Genomic DNA, 15,816 nt, shown 5'->3' with positions numbered 1-15,816 from the left:
TGTGGCTTCAATTAACCTGTTTTGCACCGAAAATCTCTTTTAGGATAATAACTAAAGGAATATATTTTTTTGAATATATATAAAAAGGTAGGCAATACCTTTGCGCCCCACTAGAGGGCCGCGCCCCACAGTTTGAGAACCAATGTGATAAAAGGGACAGAATGAAGCTTTACCTTCAGCATGCAGCGGGACACACAAGCGGACACCATGGCAGAAGAGGTTCCCGGCTCCATGTGGACACTTTGGATCAGCGTGGCGATACCCAGTAGAGGATAACCTAGCAGCGGACCTGAGGGGTACAAACAAGCATTACAATGATTTGCAGTGGACCCTATACATTCTTACACAACACAATCTGGCAATACAAAAAGGGCAAAAAGCAACTTTCGATGATACCGTGATGATATGAGCTGTGTACTCCGTTCTCCACGGCCTGCTTCATCTCTGGTGATAGGTGCGCCCCCAATGTCTCCGCGAAGGCTACTTCACATGCGCCGCCCGTAGCGGAGATGTCGAGCGGTGTGACGGCCAGCTCCACCGTCGCGACGTGTCGCCTCTCCCCAACAGCACGGTCCAGCGTATCTAGAACAGTGAGGGTTCATATACATTCTGACCAATGGATTTCCATGACTTTAACCCTTTGGGGTCTCAGGACTTTTTCTTGATTTTACCTAATTTCTGAAATTCACCTTTTAAAGGGACTTGAGGCATAAGAGTTACATCCCCATGTAGTACATCAACAATTGCAGAACAATCTCAGCTCACTATATAATGAGTGTAAAGGAATAATATGGCTTTAAAGCTGAAAATTGAAGCTTTATTTTTATAAATTCTTCATTTCATGACTTTTCACCAAATGTCCACAAGCAAACATATAGTGAAATCTGTGTCTGAACAGTAAAAAGTGATAAAATGTAGTATTTAAACTAACAATAGTTTGATTAAAAGAATAAACATTTATATAGATGCCTGTATGTATGCCTGCTTATAATTTGGGCCTCTTTCTTTTCAAAGCTTATTCATTATTTCAAACTTAGACAAACTTTTTTTTTAACCATTTTAAAAAGACTTTACCAGGTTTTCCATGACCTGACAGTATGCTGCAGAAACAAATTCGCCCGTGACCGAATAAAAGACCGTCCTGTACCTGTCGTTGAGGCGTTGTGCAGGATGGACTCCCTGTAGGCCACCTGGAGCGGCCCGAGGTAAGTCTCGATGCCGTACTCTCGTCTGATTCGATCGTGGATGATCTCAATGTGCAGCTCTCCCATCCCGCACAGAATAGTCTGAGAGGGGGCGGAGACAATAAGTTGACTCGTGGAAGCTGAACACACTCCCTAATTGGCTAATCCGATGATGCTCTCACCTGGCCGGAGTCTGGGTCCACTCGGACTTTAAGACTGGGGTCTTCTCTCTGGAGGCAATTCAGTGCATTCTCAAGGTCTTACAGGAAATAAAACACAGTGCGTTGATGAGTACAGGTTCACTCATGTGGACTTGTAGCATGACTACTGCTTACGAGATACCACAAGCGTGTAATCCAACATCTCTAAACACGAGCCATGCTTAGTTTTATCCACGTAACTTCAGACAGAAAGAACTGAGGAGCAAAACAATACGATTGGTAAACAAGTAAGCTGACTTTCACAACAAAAATAGCTTAGCAGGAAGTCACTGACCGGCCTGCTTGGCCATGGTGGGCGGTTCTATTGTGCAGAAGAAGACGGGCTCCGGGACCTCCACCCCCGAGAGGATGACGGTGGCGCGTTTCGCCCGCATCTCCCCAGCAACGCCGTCCTCTTGGGCTCGGCGCGCCGCAGCCGCCGCTGAAGCTTTCGAGGAGACGATAGTGTCGCCCGTGACTGTCTGGTTGTGGTAAAACATAAACCAGGGTTCATACATATTCTGACCAATGGGTTTCCATGACATTAACCCACATTTCAATGTCTTTTAACCAGATTTCCATGACTTATAAGCAAATTTCCATGAGCAAACAGGTCCAAACCAGGTTTTTCATGACCGTAAGAACCCTGATACATAACACTTTTGGATCGGACATTATTTAAATGTGTGTGTGTGTGTGTGTGTGTGTGTGTGTGTGTGTGATGCTCTACCTGCTTCAGTCCAACCGTCAGAGCGATGTTTCCTGCCGTCATGGACGGGATTTCTACATGCTGATCAGCAAACGGCACCAGCAGCCGGCTCACCCTCTCTCTGCACACGACACGAGGCAAAGAAAGGTTCAGACGTATCGTTAGCGACTTTGGTCAAAGCGTACGATGTGTTGCGATAGAAGCAACGTACACGCTGTTTCTGTTGATGTTGTGGACCGCCGTTTGTGGTTTCAGAGTGCCAGAGTAAATCCTGAGGAACACCAGAGGACCTCGCTGCTTGTCGTGGAGAACCTTGAAGGCCAACGCGCACAAGTCATCCTGGTACCAGCGGCTGCAGGAGGAAGAACAGAGCTTACGGTTTGCATCGGAAAGGAATATTCACTAAAGCAGGGCATATTTACTGAGGGACAATTCCAGCATGATTTGAGTCTTTGCTCACTTGTGTTCATCGAGATTAAAAACCAAAAAAACATCACAGACTGATCAAACTCATGACGACTGCGTTTGAAAAGATGATTGTCAGGTTGAAGAACAGTTCAAGCCAAACTGACATGGGAAAATCTAATGGCTTTTATTACACACGAGAGGAGGGGTCAAGTACTCGTGGGCGGGATTTGTGTGTTCAGGAAAAGCAGAAATAAATGCAGGGCTGCGTCTGCAAATGTACACTTTAGTTTTTCTGACAAACCTCATTTTTGTATTTAAGTATATATATATATATATATATATATATATATATATATATATATATATATATATATATATATATATATATATATATATAAAAATGAATACAAATTGAAGTGGCAAAAAAATATCTTCTTAGCTGTGGAAGTCTTCATACTTGTTTTGAAAACTGAAAATGCAAAAAGCATTGCAAAGGCAATACAAAATATGTTAACAAATTGTAAAAAAAAGACAGTATTGACATGCAGAGCCTGGACCCCGATCCTGCTGAAAGCGTCCTTTACTGTCACTAAGTGTCACGACGGCTCAGGTCGGGGTCGGTTCACTCACACCAGGTCGTGGTGCCGTTCATTCGGGGCGGGCAGGTAGGCGATGACGGCGTCTAAAAGAGGCTGAACGCCTTTGTTCCTCAAGGAGCTCCCGCAGAGCACCGGGACGCCTTTACGGGCCAGAGTCACCCGCCGCACGGCCGCCTGCAGCTGCGGGGGACAAAAAACACAAAAACACGAGCACCGTTATTCACGCTGGACTCACCGGGACCTGCGTCGTGTCGCCGCGCAACGCGACACTTACTTTGACGGAGGAAACGGCATCAAAATTGTCACCAAAATCGGTCAGCAGCAGTTCAGCAAACTCATCGTCCAGGTCAGCAACCTGTGGGGCCAGAACGGGAAAGTGAACCGGAGGAAGAAGTCGGGAACGTTTATGACATTTAGACAACAGCGTTGTTTGACGCGTGTACCTGCTCTATCAGAGCGGCCCGGGCCTCGGCGACCTCGTGCAGGAGCTCCGGCTCGTCCGATTGGTCGAGGGGTTTGCTCTCGAACACTTGTCCGTCGTCTCTCGTGGATCGGAGCGTCCACGTCAGCTTCCGGCCGGTCAACAAGTCGACCACGCCGGAGAAGTTTTTGCCACTGCCGACGGGAATCTGTGAAACAGAACGGCTCTCCGTGAGACGTGGACATTACACGGTGACATAACCCAAAGTATTCTTTCTTTATATAAAGAAATATAAATGATGACTTATTTGGCTTATTGTTAATGTAGTTGTTGCATGTGGAAAACCACTTCACAGTGAACTAATAATGAGCCGGGCAGTGTATTTAAGTATATTTACTTGTACTTAATACAATTTTGAGGCACTTTTCTTTCAAATACATGCTCATACTTTTGTTACTTTGCAGATTTAGATTGTTAAAATATATAAAATATGAATACTTTTTAACTTTAACTGAAGAAACATTTTAAATGCATGACTTTTTGCTTGTTAGAGAGAACTTCTACACTGTGGTATTAGACTAAAGTAAAAGACCCAAGTACTTCTGCCACCACGGCTTGTAATCACAGTTTTACTTGAAAATTCATGAAATGATTCACAGTCGTTATGAATCACCCTCTTTAACGCCATGTTGCCTACCTGAAGGACGACTGGATTGGCTTTTAACTTGTGTCTTATGCTCTCGATGGAAAAACTTAGGCTGGGAAAAAAAAGACAGTTTCTAGTTAAATAAAGTTTCATTTTGAGAGATAAAAAGAAAAAAAAGGTTGCGTTTGGCCCGAACAGTTTGGTCACTCACTTTGCCGCGGGCTTATCCATCTTATTCAGGAAACAAACACAGGGGACGAGGTGCTTCTGCGCTTGTCTCCACACAGTCAGAGTCTGAGCCTGTTGGGGTTTTTAAAGCAACACAAGCGGCTCTGTTCAAAGTGCGTCCGACAACAGAAGAAGCCGTTTGAAAGCAGTGAGCTCACCTCAACCCCGGCAGAAGCGTCAAACACTGCAACAGCCCCATCGAGCACACGAAGGGCCCGCTCTACCTCCAGAGTGAAGTCCACATGTCCTGGAAGCGCACACACACACACACACACACACACACACACACACTTGAGGGGCTGCTCCTTTATTAGAATGGGGCATTATCACAAGGACGGGGTTTAAACCTGGGGTGTCTATGAGGTTTATTCTATGAGTTTTCCAATCAAACGTGACTGCTGCCGACTGTATGGTGATGCCACGCTCCCTCTCTTGAGCCATGAAATCTGTGACTGTATCCCCATCGTCCACATCTGGATGCAACAAAGTAGCACAAGAGACAAAACAAACAGGGAATACATTTATTTATTTATACATGTATCTTCCACGGGTAATTAAGAAATCACTGTGTCTTTTTTACCATTCTACTCACCTCCCAGTGCTCTTGTGTAGCCAGAGTAATACAGCATCCTTTCGGTGGTTGTCGTCTTCCCTGCATCGATGTGCGCCATAATGCCAATGTTTCGGATTCTGCAGGAACAGTAACCGAGTTAACACGGAGACCAGAGCTGAATCAAAACAGCATTTCAGAGAACTGACTGTATATTTCAATTACGTACTTGGATATATCAGGATTGACCACAGCCTTCAGCGATTTGACATCATCTATGACAGTAAACAGGAAGTACAACAATGATGACCTGATGCTATGTATACATTTAAACTACCCACTATGTTGCCTCTTATCTAACTGATTCATAGTGTAGTCAATGCAATCTCAAGAACACAAACTAATGCACATCAGAGACAACAGAACAACGTCTGAAAATAACACCCCCAGAAAAGTATGTTGAGTTTCAAAATTCACATTTTGCAAACAGCAATTGACAGCTTTTATATCATACAACATGTATAGTCTTTATTAGCATCAGTAGAATCAAATCTACTTATAGTAGAGTATTTCTTGAGTATATCTTATTTCCCACCTCTGATTATGACGGATCTACTGATGGAAACAACGTACCTGGAAGAAAGCCGTAGTGTCTATTTACATGACAGCTCACTCTACATCTGCAGCACTGCAGTCCAGCGGTTAATAAAGACCTTCCCTGTAAATGAAAACGACCTTGTTATGAAGTCAACGTGATATGAAGAGAATATATCACAGTCAGCACTGAGCTTTGCAGAGAGTTTCTTACCCAAATCATCCTGCTTAATGCCCGACCGGCTCTGACACGCATCTTTAATGAAATATCTAATAATGTATCTTCCAAGCGTTTTATTCGGAATCAGCCTGAGCTTTGGACGAACGACTGTGGAGCAACACTGCAGTCAAAGTCATGATAATGTCAGATAATGACATACACGTATAGCTACAACCAGAAGATACATTCATGTATCACAATAAATCACACTAAAGAGTTAATTAAAGAGTCCTACAAAACAACATGATCTCTGCTATTAAATGTCACGCTTTCATAATGTACGTCTCCAAAATACATCCCGAGAAACAACCACGGCTGGCTAGTTGATTCCGTCAATATAAAATATTGTTGTAAAAAAAAAAGGCTTAACATACGTGTATGAAGTTATACAGCAATTATTAATTAAATGTAAATTTACAAAATACCTAGTTTGTCTTTAACACGTTTCGGTGTCACGATAAAAAAAAAAAGTGTGTTAAACCGAGGCCGAACATATTAACCTGACGGACAATCCGTTGCTTCCGGGTGACGTACTTCCTCTAAATCTCGGCTACGGGGATAACAACATCGAAACGACCCCAGCCCGAAGCGAAAACCACCAAATACTCGGCGTCTTTGCCGACTATAACCACCTGCGACGCATTCACTGCAACACGTAACTACTTAAACTCAAAATGGTAAGAAGAAAATAGTTTTTAATTGCGTCGTAGAACTTTAAATCAGGCATTGTAACAGGTTAGCATGTCGTGCTAGCAATAGCTTTGGTTCACATGTGGCAGGCTGACGTGCTGCTCTTCTCCGGTGTTTATATTAAAACCTGTTTACCTCCTCTGACAAAAAATGCCGTATACATAATAGTTGTATGGGCGTGAAAGTCAGCTTACTTGTTTAGCTACGTATCACATGTTTTGCTTCTCAGTTTCTGTGTGTCTGAACCGAGTTTCGTACATTGATGTCTTGAAGTTACGTTATTATGTAAACTTGTGTGAATATGCATGATGTGATGTGTTATCCAGTGTGTATCTCATTGATGGTGAATGATAGGTCGTGAGATTTGCATTTACGTATGAAATCTAAATTTTTTTGCTTTTGTAGCTGAATTGCTTTTGTTTACGTTGTCTGCATGTGTGTTCCAAACCCTCAAACGAGTACTGGATAGATTCAGGGACCATTTCTTAAAATACATGAAGCATTTAGGCCCACTATAGAAGTACTGTTTGTTACATAAAATCAATGCCAGATGTTACAATTATCAATTTTGAGTGAAGTAGTTCACACTCCTCATGATTTCTGCTCCACATCTTTGCATTTAATACAGTTCATAAGAAAACTAAATATATTTTGTTTCGTTTTTCCTTTTTTAGCCCCAGAACGAGCACATTGAGTTGCATCGCAAGCGCCATGGCTGCCGCCTGGACCACGAAGAGAGGAAGAGGAAGAAGGAGAGCCGTGAGGCCCATGCGCGGTCCCATAAAGCCAGGAAGCTCATTGGGTTGAAGGCCAAACTGTACCATAAGCAGAGGCATTCAGAGAAGATCCAGATGAAGAAGACGTGAGTGTATATATACAGAAAATCCATGCACGCCTTTTTTAAAACCTCTCCAAACAAACAGCTAAACAATTTTCAATTGTATCTTTGCAGCCTCAAAATGCACGAACAGAGGAAGACCAAGCAGAAGAACGATGACAAGACCCCAGAGGGAGCAGTGCCAGCCTACCTCTTGGACAGAGAGGGACAGTCCCGCGCTAAGGTCCTTTCCAACATGATCAAACAGAAGAGGAAAGAGAAGGCTGTAAGTACCTGATGATAAAGACTTCTCAGCAGGCCCTTTTATGATGTTTGTCACATGCCACAGTGAAGATGTCATGCTTTTTTTAAAACAATATTTTAACAATAAAGATGTGTGGAAATATCACAACGGGTTTCTAATCGCAACTTTGTCGTGTTTTCCGAAGGGCAAATGGGAGGTTCCCCTGCCAAAGGTGCGCGCGCAGGGAGAGACAGAAGTGCTTAAAGTCATCAAAACTGGGAAGAGACAAAAGAAAGCCTGGAAGAGAATGGTCACCAAAGTTACCTTTGTCGGCGACGGCTTCACCCGTAAACCTCCCAAATATGAGCGTTTCATCAGACCCATGGTAAGATTTCCGTACAATTGTACTTGAAATGTATCGTTTGTCATGTTAAAAACACTAAACAGCTCTATGCATTACTGATCATTCACATGCGTTTAAGGCCTAATGTTGAAATTCACTTTAAAATGAAGTACCTAACTCTTTACTCCACCCCAGGGTTTGCGTTTTAAGAAAGCTCACGTCACACATCCAGAGCTAAAGGCCACGTTCTGCCTTCCCATCCTCGGAGTGAAGAAGAACCCATCCTCGCCCCTCTACACCTCTCTAGGAGTCATCACAAAAGGAACGGTCATAGAGGTCAACGTCAGCGAGTTGGGCTTGGTGACACAAGGAGGAAAGGTGGTCTGGGGTGAGTACCCGTCTGTGTTAGCTCATGAACACGTTGCTCGGTGGGTTTTACGTTCAACTACAGTGACGTGATGATGCCGTTACTGAAATATTAATTTTTTACTTTGCAGGTAAATATGCCCAGGTGACAAATAACCCAGAGAACGACGGCTGCATTAACGCAGTCCTGCTGGTATAAGACTCTTGACCTTTCATACAGACCGTGCCTGGTAACTCTTAAGTGTTGATGGCGAGCAGTGGGCTTTACATCGCACGGCCGGCCGCGAGATCGCCGACGCTGCACTCTTGGCAACGCAACAGTTTTTGTAACGGAAGAAGAAAATGTGTTGTTTTGTGTGTTGAATATGGAAATAAATAAATTTGACATGACACCCCATTATTTTTGTCCATTTTCTTTACTCGTGATATGCTCCATAACACAATCTGAAACATTTTTTGCCACTTGTGTTTTCACCGACAAGAAATTTGTCTTGGAAGGTTAACATAGTGCAAAAAGAAAAGAGTCGCGCGATTTATTTGCCACAGCCTTGTTGATATCCTGATGGTTTAGCAACGTGTTAAAGAAGACAGGGCTTATTGTGAAGATCGCAGGTTCAACAATCGTCAAAGTTCAGACAGCAGTGTGTAAAGATAGTGTGGACGTTACCTAAGGTGATACCTGGACAGTCGTACGTTGCACTTGAACTTCATATGTAAAGGAAAGCAGCAAAAAACAAGCAGCATTGCCAACCCATCCTTATGCAAACATCTATTGTAAAAGTACGGCTTGTATGAAAATAACCACAATTCAAACATCCATCCATTTTCCGCCGCTTATCCGGGGTCATTGCGGTGGCAGCACACCCAGCAGACCGACCCAGGCTTCCCTCTCACCCACAACTCAATTCAATTCAAACATACAGAGGGCATATTGTGACGCTTCACCCTCACTAACCTCAGTTCATTTTACTACAAACTTAGACTCATTCCAGCTGCATGACCTGCATACGGCGTCTCCCTTTAAGATGTCACAACTCTTTATTTTGACCCGAGTCGCCCTATGAGCTGAAGTGTTTCGCAAGCGACTCGATTATTACACAACTCTTTTGATTACATCAACAATGACTGGAGTTCAAGAGAGGAGAGAGAAGCATGTGGAATGAACTGAACTGTTATAGACAGTAAAATGACGTCTGGTGTTCCCTGCTATTTCTTTTTAAAACTTTTCATAAATTCACGTCTTTACCTAGAGATGGAATCACAATGAAGAACATCAGTCACGGATAAGCAAAAGTATCTTAATTTGTGGAAAGCAGGAGGTCTCCTTAATGAGCATGTAAGACTGCTGGAATGACATATCACTTCATTTGGGATAAAGCTCTTGCACATAGAGCCGTTTGCCTGCGATGAACTGTTTAAGACCTCCAGCTGTGTTATTCTTTTGCAATACTTTTTGTTCCCGTTCTGTGGCTCAGAAGGTTTCAAAGATGCAACCTCATTTTTTTCAGAAACAAAGACACCAAGAAGAGTTCATGTTTTTTATTTTGTTTACAGCGGAGATGCTCAGCAGTTAGCTTTCTATCCACACGAACAAAGTCCTTTCACAGTCTCCCTAAAGCTCCTTCACCTGCAGTCAACTATGAGCATTTTGTACAGAAAACATCACTTTCTTTTTTGTGCTGGTGGTTCCAAAACCGGACAATAAACTGTCAAGACAGAACTTTTCCTTTCACGCGCACAACTTCCTCTTTAAAAAGTAAATCTAACAGGCCATCGTGTTTTGTAAGAAAAAAAAAAACTTTAAGCTGAATTTTCAATCAAAGTAATTGGAAAGTTGTATTAACTACCGGCATTTTCTTTTTTGAAGGATAAAAATCAAGTCTTCATCCAAAGTTCATACAAACTGCAGCGACAGTCCAGTCAGTGTGTGAATAAAATCATATCCGGAAATACTTCACTCTGGACACATAAATATCAATTATAGTGTTCATTACTCATATACAACAGAATATATTCGTAATGTCTCATATAAGTCAAAGGACATTAAAAGCGTGTGGCTGCACTGTTCAGAAAACTTCAGTACGATACAAATAAACACTTGACGAGTGACATCAAGGGCAACGAGGACTGTTGTCGAATGTTTGTAAAATAACTCGGGAGATCTAAAAAGTTGTGAAATAATAAAAAAAAAGAATTAAGGCAGGCTTTTCCAGTAATCCCTAGATAGAGTAGGCAATAAAAAAAGGAAGAAAAAAGCACAACAGCGGCATGCCGTGGTTCTACTGACGGCCCCCTGTTAGTCTGTAAGAAGCTCAGGAAACCGAACAGAGACTTTGAGACGTGAAGTAGCGATCAGACCCCTCGACCCCCTGCGAAGGAAAGCGCTCCAGTCTTCTTCATTTGTCATCCGCCGCCGTTCTCATCCACCCGCCTCCACATTTCAGTGTAAACGATGTGCAAAACGGGAGCCGGCTCGATGAAATCCTCCACGCGGCCACGCAGAGGAAACCTCAGAGTTTAGTCAGCGCGACTTCCTCCATTTAATAATTTGTCCGAGAGAGTTTTTCTTCTTCTTTTTTTTGTTAAAAAGTGCACATAGTGATCGAAACGCAGCGTCCATCGGATGTCGACATTATGTGTAGAAGTCCAGCTTGCTCGCTATCGTCTTGCAGCCCTTGACGGAGAACACTCGCTCCGTCTTCGGGAAGTAGAGGACGTCTCTGGCTAACTGGACCGCCACGTTCTGGTCCGGCTGCAGCCCTTTGGCTTCCATCTCGGCCATGACGCACTGGGTCACGTGCCGGTACTCCAGCGGCAGGAACGGGACGAAGAAGTCCACCAAGTTCTTGTCGATCAGACTTGTGTGCCACAAGCCGCCTACGGGGGGGAAGAGATGAACGGATACGTTAGCAGAAGAAAGCGCCCGGTGAATCGAGGAGGCCGACGTTTATTTTTTGACTCACTTCTCTTGTTGTTGAACACCGATACAGAGAGCTCCGTTTCCAGATGTTTCAGCTCAAGCTCTTCTCGATCTCGTCCCGCTTTCCAGAAATCGAGAGTCGTCTGTATGATGCTCTCCCCTCCGGCATTGCTGGGAGGAAAGATCAGAAACAGGGAACATGTTGAAATTTGCCTCGGATTGCAAGAAGAAATGTTTGCATGTCTTTGTTCTCAAGAGAGAAAACTAGCTTTGAGTTCCATCACACCAAACTGTGACTGAACACATCTCAAAGGCTGCATTCAGGTGCAAAATGTTTCTACATTGAACGTATCACAGGTGTTTTCATCATTGAAAAATTATTTGGAAGACGTCAACAAAACATCTGTGCAATAAACAGTCAAGATTCTGCTAAAATGACATTAAATATTGCACATTTTAAGGATGTTGACGCATATCTTCAACAGAAAAACCTACACTTCCTATGTTTTTTCTTTAACCTTCCCATTCAATGTTCAACGTCTCTAAATATGTGATTGATATCAATTGTTTTTATTTGTTTGCATGACTTTTCCAAATTTAATTGGAAAATTGGCTAAACATAAATGAACACGATGACAAACAAAATACCTGACACATACTTGGAAAACTATTTTAATTCTAATCGTTTTCAGGTTTAAGTTGCTGCAGGTTTAAATTGACCCCCAGTGTTACAGATGTTAGTAAATTTTAAGGCAACATGATTCTTAAGTACTTGCTATGAATATGCATCTATAAGACAGACAGTGATACGCTTGTGTTCCCTGGATCGATATCTTTCTTTGACCAGCTTCTCACCTGAGGAAGATGAAGATGGCTTTCCGATAAGAAACTCCATCCACCTTCTCGTAGTATTCCAGGTACGGCTTTATGCTGTCAATCAAGCCCGGGTGCATCTTGTCCATCTCATCAAAGATGAACATGGAGTGTGCACAGTTGGAGACGTTGCCTTTGATCCACTGCTGTAGCTGAGACTGAGGAGAAACAGTCGCATGGTCATAAAAAACCACCAAACACCAGAATGTTACCGCGTTTCAGTCGATTCTATCTGATCTGGGCTCATCACACCTTGTAGGTGTCAATTTGACTCAAATGTGGGAAGTGAAGTTCAGATGTGAAGATGTGGACGAAGCTGCTGTCCATTCCCTCTTTGTAAATGTTGTCGGCGATCAACTGGCTGACGAAGTTCTTCCCGGTGCCGGTCCAGCCGTGCAGAGAGAGCACCAGGGGCTTCTTCGGGTTGTCGTTGCTCATGAACCCGGTCACGGCTTTCAGGATGATGCGCGACGCGATGTGCTGCCCGAACAGTTTGGCTTCCAGGTCCACCTGGAGACCTAGAGGGTGCATGGAGAGAAGGGGGTGCACAGAGACACGGTCACCCGGGATCAGTGGCTGCAAACACACACCTGACTGAACCACCTTTCTATGCACCTCCACCTGGACACAGTTCAAGTGGTCTATCACATGTATCAACGTGCGTTACTGGTAGGAGAAAAATGCATCAGATGGTGGGTATTTGCACATATGTCCTGACATTTATAACTAAACAATCAACTCATCCAAAGGCATGAAACTTAACGCGACTACGAGATAGTTTGACAGGTGAGGCGGCACACCTGAGCAATTACAACCCCGAATCGGATCGAAAGCCTGAACTGAAACGACTTGGCTGATGTCAAAACATGGTAATCAACCGTGTAGGATGATTTTTAAAAATGTGAGAAACGCACGTTAAATGTACATTATTAAGCTTAAAGGTAGGTGTGTGTCGCGTTAAAACAAACGCAGTAATCTACGTGCTGCACGTCGTCACCTGTTGCGTTGAAGGCGATCCATTTCTTATCGCAACTCTCATGCAGGTAATTGTAGATCGTCCGGCCCAGAGCCGCTCCGACACCGAGCACCAGCGTCGTCGTGAACGGCTCAAACGTGTGCACGAGCACGCCGACCGACAAGAGAACATGCAGCAGCAAATACACGCGCGTCGCCTTCATCGTAGAAATCGGCTAAAAGTCCCCGAGTAGTTTGTCGTTTTTGTTAAAAACGACCATAATACCGTCGCGGAGGGGCGACGATCTGTGCTGAACTAGCTAGCTTCTCTACAAACGTTGGACTTCCGCCTACGTCACACACACGCGACGAACGAGCTGTGCTCAACATACGAAATGTTGGGCAAGTTTAAATGGACTAGCGTTAAATAGACACAACAAAAGCATTACAACTGTCCATATATACATTTACACAACGCAGGTACTTGTCTCGCTACCGTACGTGTCACTGACGAACAATTCGCTGACATTAAACCGTTAACTAACTAGTTAGCTAACCTAGCTATCTATAACGTCTGTTAGCTAGCTGTGAGGGTATCGCAAGAGGTGACGTGTTACCAGTCTTGTTCAAATAAATCCACTCGGGTCGACAGCACTCGTGGAAATAGTAGAAGATGTTCTGGTAGCTGGCCAAAAAGCCGGTGAGCGCCGCGGCCATGCCCACCGCGATGCTGGTGCTAATGGGCTCGATCGCCTCCGTTACGCCGCCGGAGCAGACGAGCATCCACAGCAGCAGGAGGCTGCTCTTCCTCCGGTTCATTTCACCGGTTCATCAGAGGCAAAAAGAAGAAAAAAAAAGAGAGGCAGTGTGCCAGTCAGCGGGTCAAATTGTTTGCTAAAAATCGGACTGAGACAACACAGTTACAGACTGCTGGCAGTGGAGGCGCTGTGGTTGCCATGCACACACGGCGCCGACGTGACGTCAGAGTCCAAAGGTGAGGTTCACCTGAGAATAAATTGAGGCCCACTTGTTTTTTTTATTTATTATTTTTGCCTTCTTTTTTTGTTTGTTTAAATCAAGAAATGTCAAAGATTTTACTGAAACACTTTTTTCCCTGCCACATACAAAGCAATATGTGAAATAACAGTAACAAGATGTGTGTGTACGGTCGTAATAGGAATTTAAATAGTGCAGACACATATTAGTAATGTTATTTATAATATTATTAGGAATTGAAATAGTCCAGACATAAGCTTGATCGGAGAAAGAAAGTGCAGAAGCCGGTGAGGTGGAATATGATTAATTAAATACTTTCAGTGGATTTCATGTTCTTAAAAGTCTTTATCTGCTAGATTGATGTATTCATTATATTTGATATATATATATATATATATATATATATATATATATATATATATATATATATATATATATATATATATATATTTGTTAATAGAAACCCACCAACCTATTTTTGCCCATGAGCTTCTAGCAGGTCAATTCAACAATCTCAGCCAGGCTTGCAGCAGGTTTAAGTCACCCTATCTACCCAGTGCCTGTTAATTAAAATGTACTGCACAAATCACATGAAGAATATGTAACATTACTAATTAACGGCATCTTTAAAAGTTTTTTTTTTAAAGTGCTACATCAAAATCCCACCTGCCAGCAGAGGGCAGTTGCACGCCACAAAGAGGGTTTTGTATGTGAAACCAAAGGCATGCTCAAATTATACTTAAAGTATCAAAAGTAAACATATTCACAAGGCCGAATAGCCCATTATTACTTACCCCATAGCTCAACCAATAATAATACTTGTCAATTAAATGTAGGCCTACTTGTTATTCCAGCACTGCTGGCTGCATATTATAATATAATATATATATATATATATATATATATATATATATATATATATATATATATATATAATATATATATATATATAATATATATATATATATATATATATATAGAGAGAGAGAGAGAGAGAGAGAGAGAGAGAGAGAGAGAGAGAGAGAGAGAGAGTCACATATAAGTGAATCTGAGACTGATGTAAATGACATGTTTTAAACATGTTTGGTTGTATAAATATTTGGTTTGTTTCATTATTTATTTATTTTTTGGGGGGTGAACGACCACCCAGGTTTCTGACGTTTCCCTGTTCCTGTGAGATTGTTGATATAGAAAGGATTAGAGTAGAACAGAGGCCTTTCCAAACCATAATATTTGGAATGTCCCTTACTGAAATAAACTAAATGAATAACAAGATATCTTTTCACTTGGATTGAAAGCTGTGTGGCGTAACGGCAAGTTTGTCTCCTCTTGCTTTTGTGATGACGCTGTCATTTAAAGCCGCAGATCATTTTGCACGAGTATGTCACGGTGCGTCGTAGTAATATCTAAATCGCAACCAGGATACGGTCAACAAGCATTGACGAGGGAAAACGTTACACTTGATCATACCGACAGGAAGCTGTTCCCAGAAGGAAGAAAAAAAACTGCAAGAATAAAAGCCCTTCCCTCTCTTGAGCCTCAAGGAGACTGAACCACAACCTGAAAGCGATGCAAAGCTTTGGAGGAAGAATGCATGAAGCCACTTGACACTGAGCGGGTTGAGTTACATTGAGTTTGAGTCTGTGATGATGATGATGATGATGATGATGATGATGATGATGATGATGGTGGTGGTGGTGGTGAAGGCCCTTCTCATGACATCACAGTGGAGCATGGGGCATGTTCAATTTGAAGATAAAAGAGCTCACGAGAAAGTAAACGTGTCACTGTCACTGAACAAAAGCTTTTAAATCCGCTCTGGAGCAAAAGAGAAGAACGTGTTGAGCTTTGACT

At 42.8% G+C, this 15,816-nt stretch overlaps 3 protein-coding genes across 4 annotated transcripts; 1 reads left to right on the top strand and 2 right to left on the bottom strand.

The window, feature by feature from the left end:
- Positions 1 to 974: 974 nt before the first annotated feature.
- On the bottom strand, positions 975 to 6,033 carry LOC137798801 (ribosome-releasing factor 2, mitochondrial-like). The gene is made up of 16 exons (XM_068595757.1): positions 5,754 to 6,033; positions 5,579 to 5,663; positions 5,175 to 5,220; positions 4,988 to 5,085; positions 4,743 to 4,868; positions 4,554 to 4,642; positions 4,379 to 4,467; positions 4,219 to 4,279; positions 3,544 to 3,729; positions 3,375 to 3,455; positions 3,132 to 3,280; positions 2,305 to 2,445; positions 2,115 to 2,214; positions 1,680 to 1,866; positions 1,367 to 1,443; positions 975 to 1,286 (listed from the first exon to the last, which is right to left on the bottom strand). The coding sequence occupies exons 1-16, from the start codon at positions 5,793 to 5,795 to the stop codon at positions 1,071 to 1,073; spliced, it is 1,773 nt and encodes a 590-aa protein (XP_068451858.1). The 5' UTR covers positions 5,796 to 6,033; the 3' UTR covers positions 975 to 1,070.
- A 263-nt stretch (positions 6,034 to 6,296) lies between these two features.
- On the top strand, positions 6,297 to 8,562 carry LOC137798800 (ribosome biogenesis protein NSA2 homolog). The gene is made up of 6 exons (XM_068595756.1): positions 6,297 to 6,436; positions 7,124 to 7,311; positions 7,402 to 7,552; positions 7,716 to 7,895; positions 8,049 to 8,241; positions 8,351 to 8,562. Exons 1-6 carry the CDS (start codon positions 6,434 to 6,436, stop codon positions 8,416 to 8,418), a joined length of 783 nt encoding a protein of 260 aa, XP_068451857.1. The 5' UTR covers positions 6,297 to 6,433; the 3' UTR covers positions 8,419 to 8,562.
- Positions 8,563 to 9,743: 1,181 nt separating this feature from the next.
- On the bottom strand, positions 9,744 to 13,910 carry LOC137798799 (torsin-1A-like). 2 transcript variants are annotated; one of them, XM_068595754.1, is made up of 5 exons: positions 13,584 to 13,910; positions 12,265 to 12,530; positions 11,995 to 12,170; positions 11,183 to 11,310; positions 9,744 to 11,096 (listed from the first exon to the last, which is right to left on the bottom strand). In XM_068595754.1, the coding sequence occupies exons 1-5, from the start codon at positions 13,783 to 13,785 to the stop codon at positions 10,852 to 10,854; spliced, it is 1,017 nt and encodes a 338-aa protein (XP_068451855.1). In that variant the 5' UTR covers positions 13,786 to 13,910; the 3' UTR covers positions 9,744 to 10,851. The 2 variants fall into 2 exon arrangements, with proteins under 2 accessions (XP_068451855.1, XP_068451856.1); XM_068595755.1 differs by lacking the exon at positions 13,584 to 13,910 and adding an exon at positions 13,010 to 13,291.
- Between the last annotated feature and the right edge of the window lie 1,906 nt (positions 13,911 to 15,816).

The sequence above is a fragment of the Clinocottus analis genome, unplaced genomic scaffold, assembly GCF_023055335.1.
Source record: "Clinocottus analis isolate CAN_PGR_092001 unplaced genomic scaffold, fCliAna1.0.p SCAF_311, whole genome shotgun sequence".
Taxonomy (NCBI): domain Eukaryota; kingdom Metazoa; phylum Chordata; class Actinopteri; order Perciformes; family Cottidae; genus Clinocottus; species Clinocottus analis.
Note: the sequence above shows the minus strand (reverse complement) of the source record. Positions and strands in the feature narration are given on the sequence as shown.

Excerpts from the sequence above, each read along its gene's own strand:
- LOC137798801 (XM_068595757.1), bottom strand. The coding sequence starts at position 5,795 with ATGCGTGTCAGAGCCGGTCGGGCATTAAGCAGGATGATTTGG. Across the intron at positions 4,643-4,742 it reads AAACCTCATAGACACCCCAG|GACATGTGGACTTCACTCTG; the intron begins GTTTAAACCCCG and ends GTGCGCTTCCAG. Across the intron at positions 3,281-3,374 it reads ATGCCGTTTCCTCCGTCAAA|CTGCAGGCGGCCGTGCGGCG; the intron begins GTAAGTGTCGCG and ends TGTCCCCCGCAG.
- LOC137798800 (XM_068595756.1), top strand. Across the intron at positions 7,896-8,048 it reads AGCGTTTCATCAGACCCATG|GGTTTGCGTTTTAAGAAAGC; the intron begins GTAAGATTTCCG and ends ACTCCACCCCAG. Across the intron at positions 8,242-8,350 it reads AGGAGGAAAGGTGGTCTGGG|GTAAATATGCCCAGGTGACA; the intron begins GTGAGTACCCGT and ends TTTACTTTGCAG.
- LOC137798799 (XM_068595754.1), bottom strand. The coding sequence starts at position 13,785 with ATGAACCGGAGGAAGAGCAGCCTCCTGCTGCTGTGGATGCTCGTCTGC. Across the intron at positions 12,171-12,264 it reads GTCAAATTGACACCTACAAG|TCTCAGCTACAGCAGTGGAT; the intron begins GTGTGATGAGCC and ends GTTTCTCCTCAG. Across the intron at positions 11,097-11,182 it reads GGTGTTCAACAACAAGAGAA|GCGGCTTGTGGCACACAAGT; the intron begins GTGAGTCAAAAA and ends TCCCCCCCGTAG.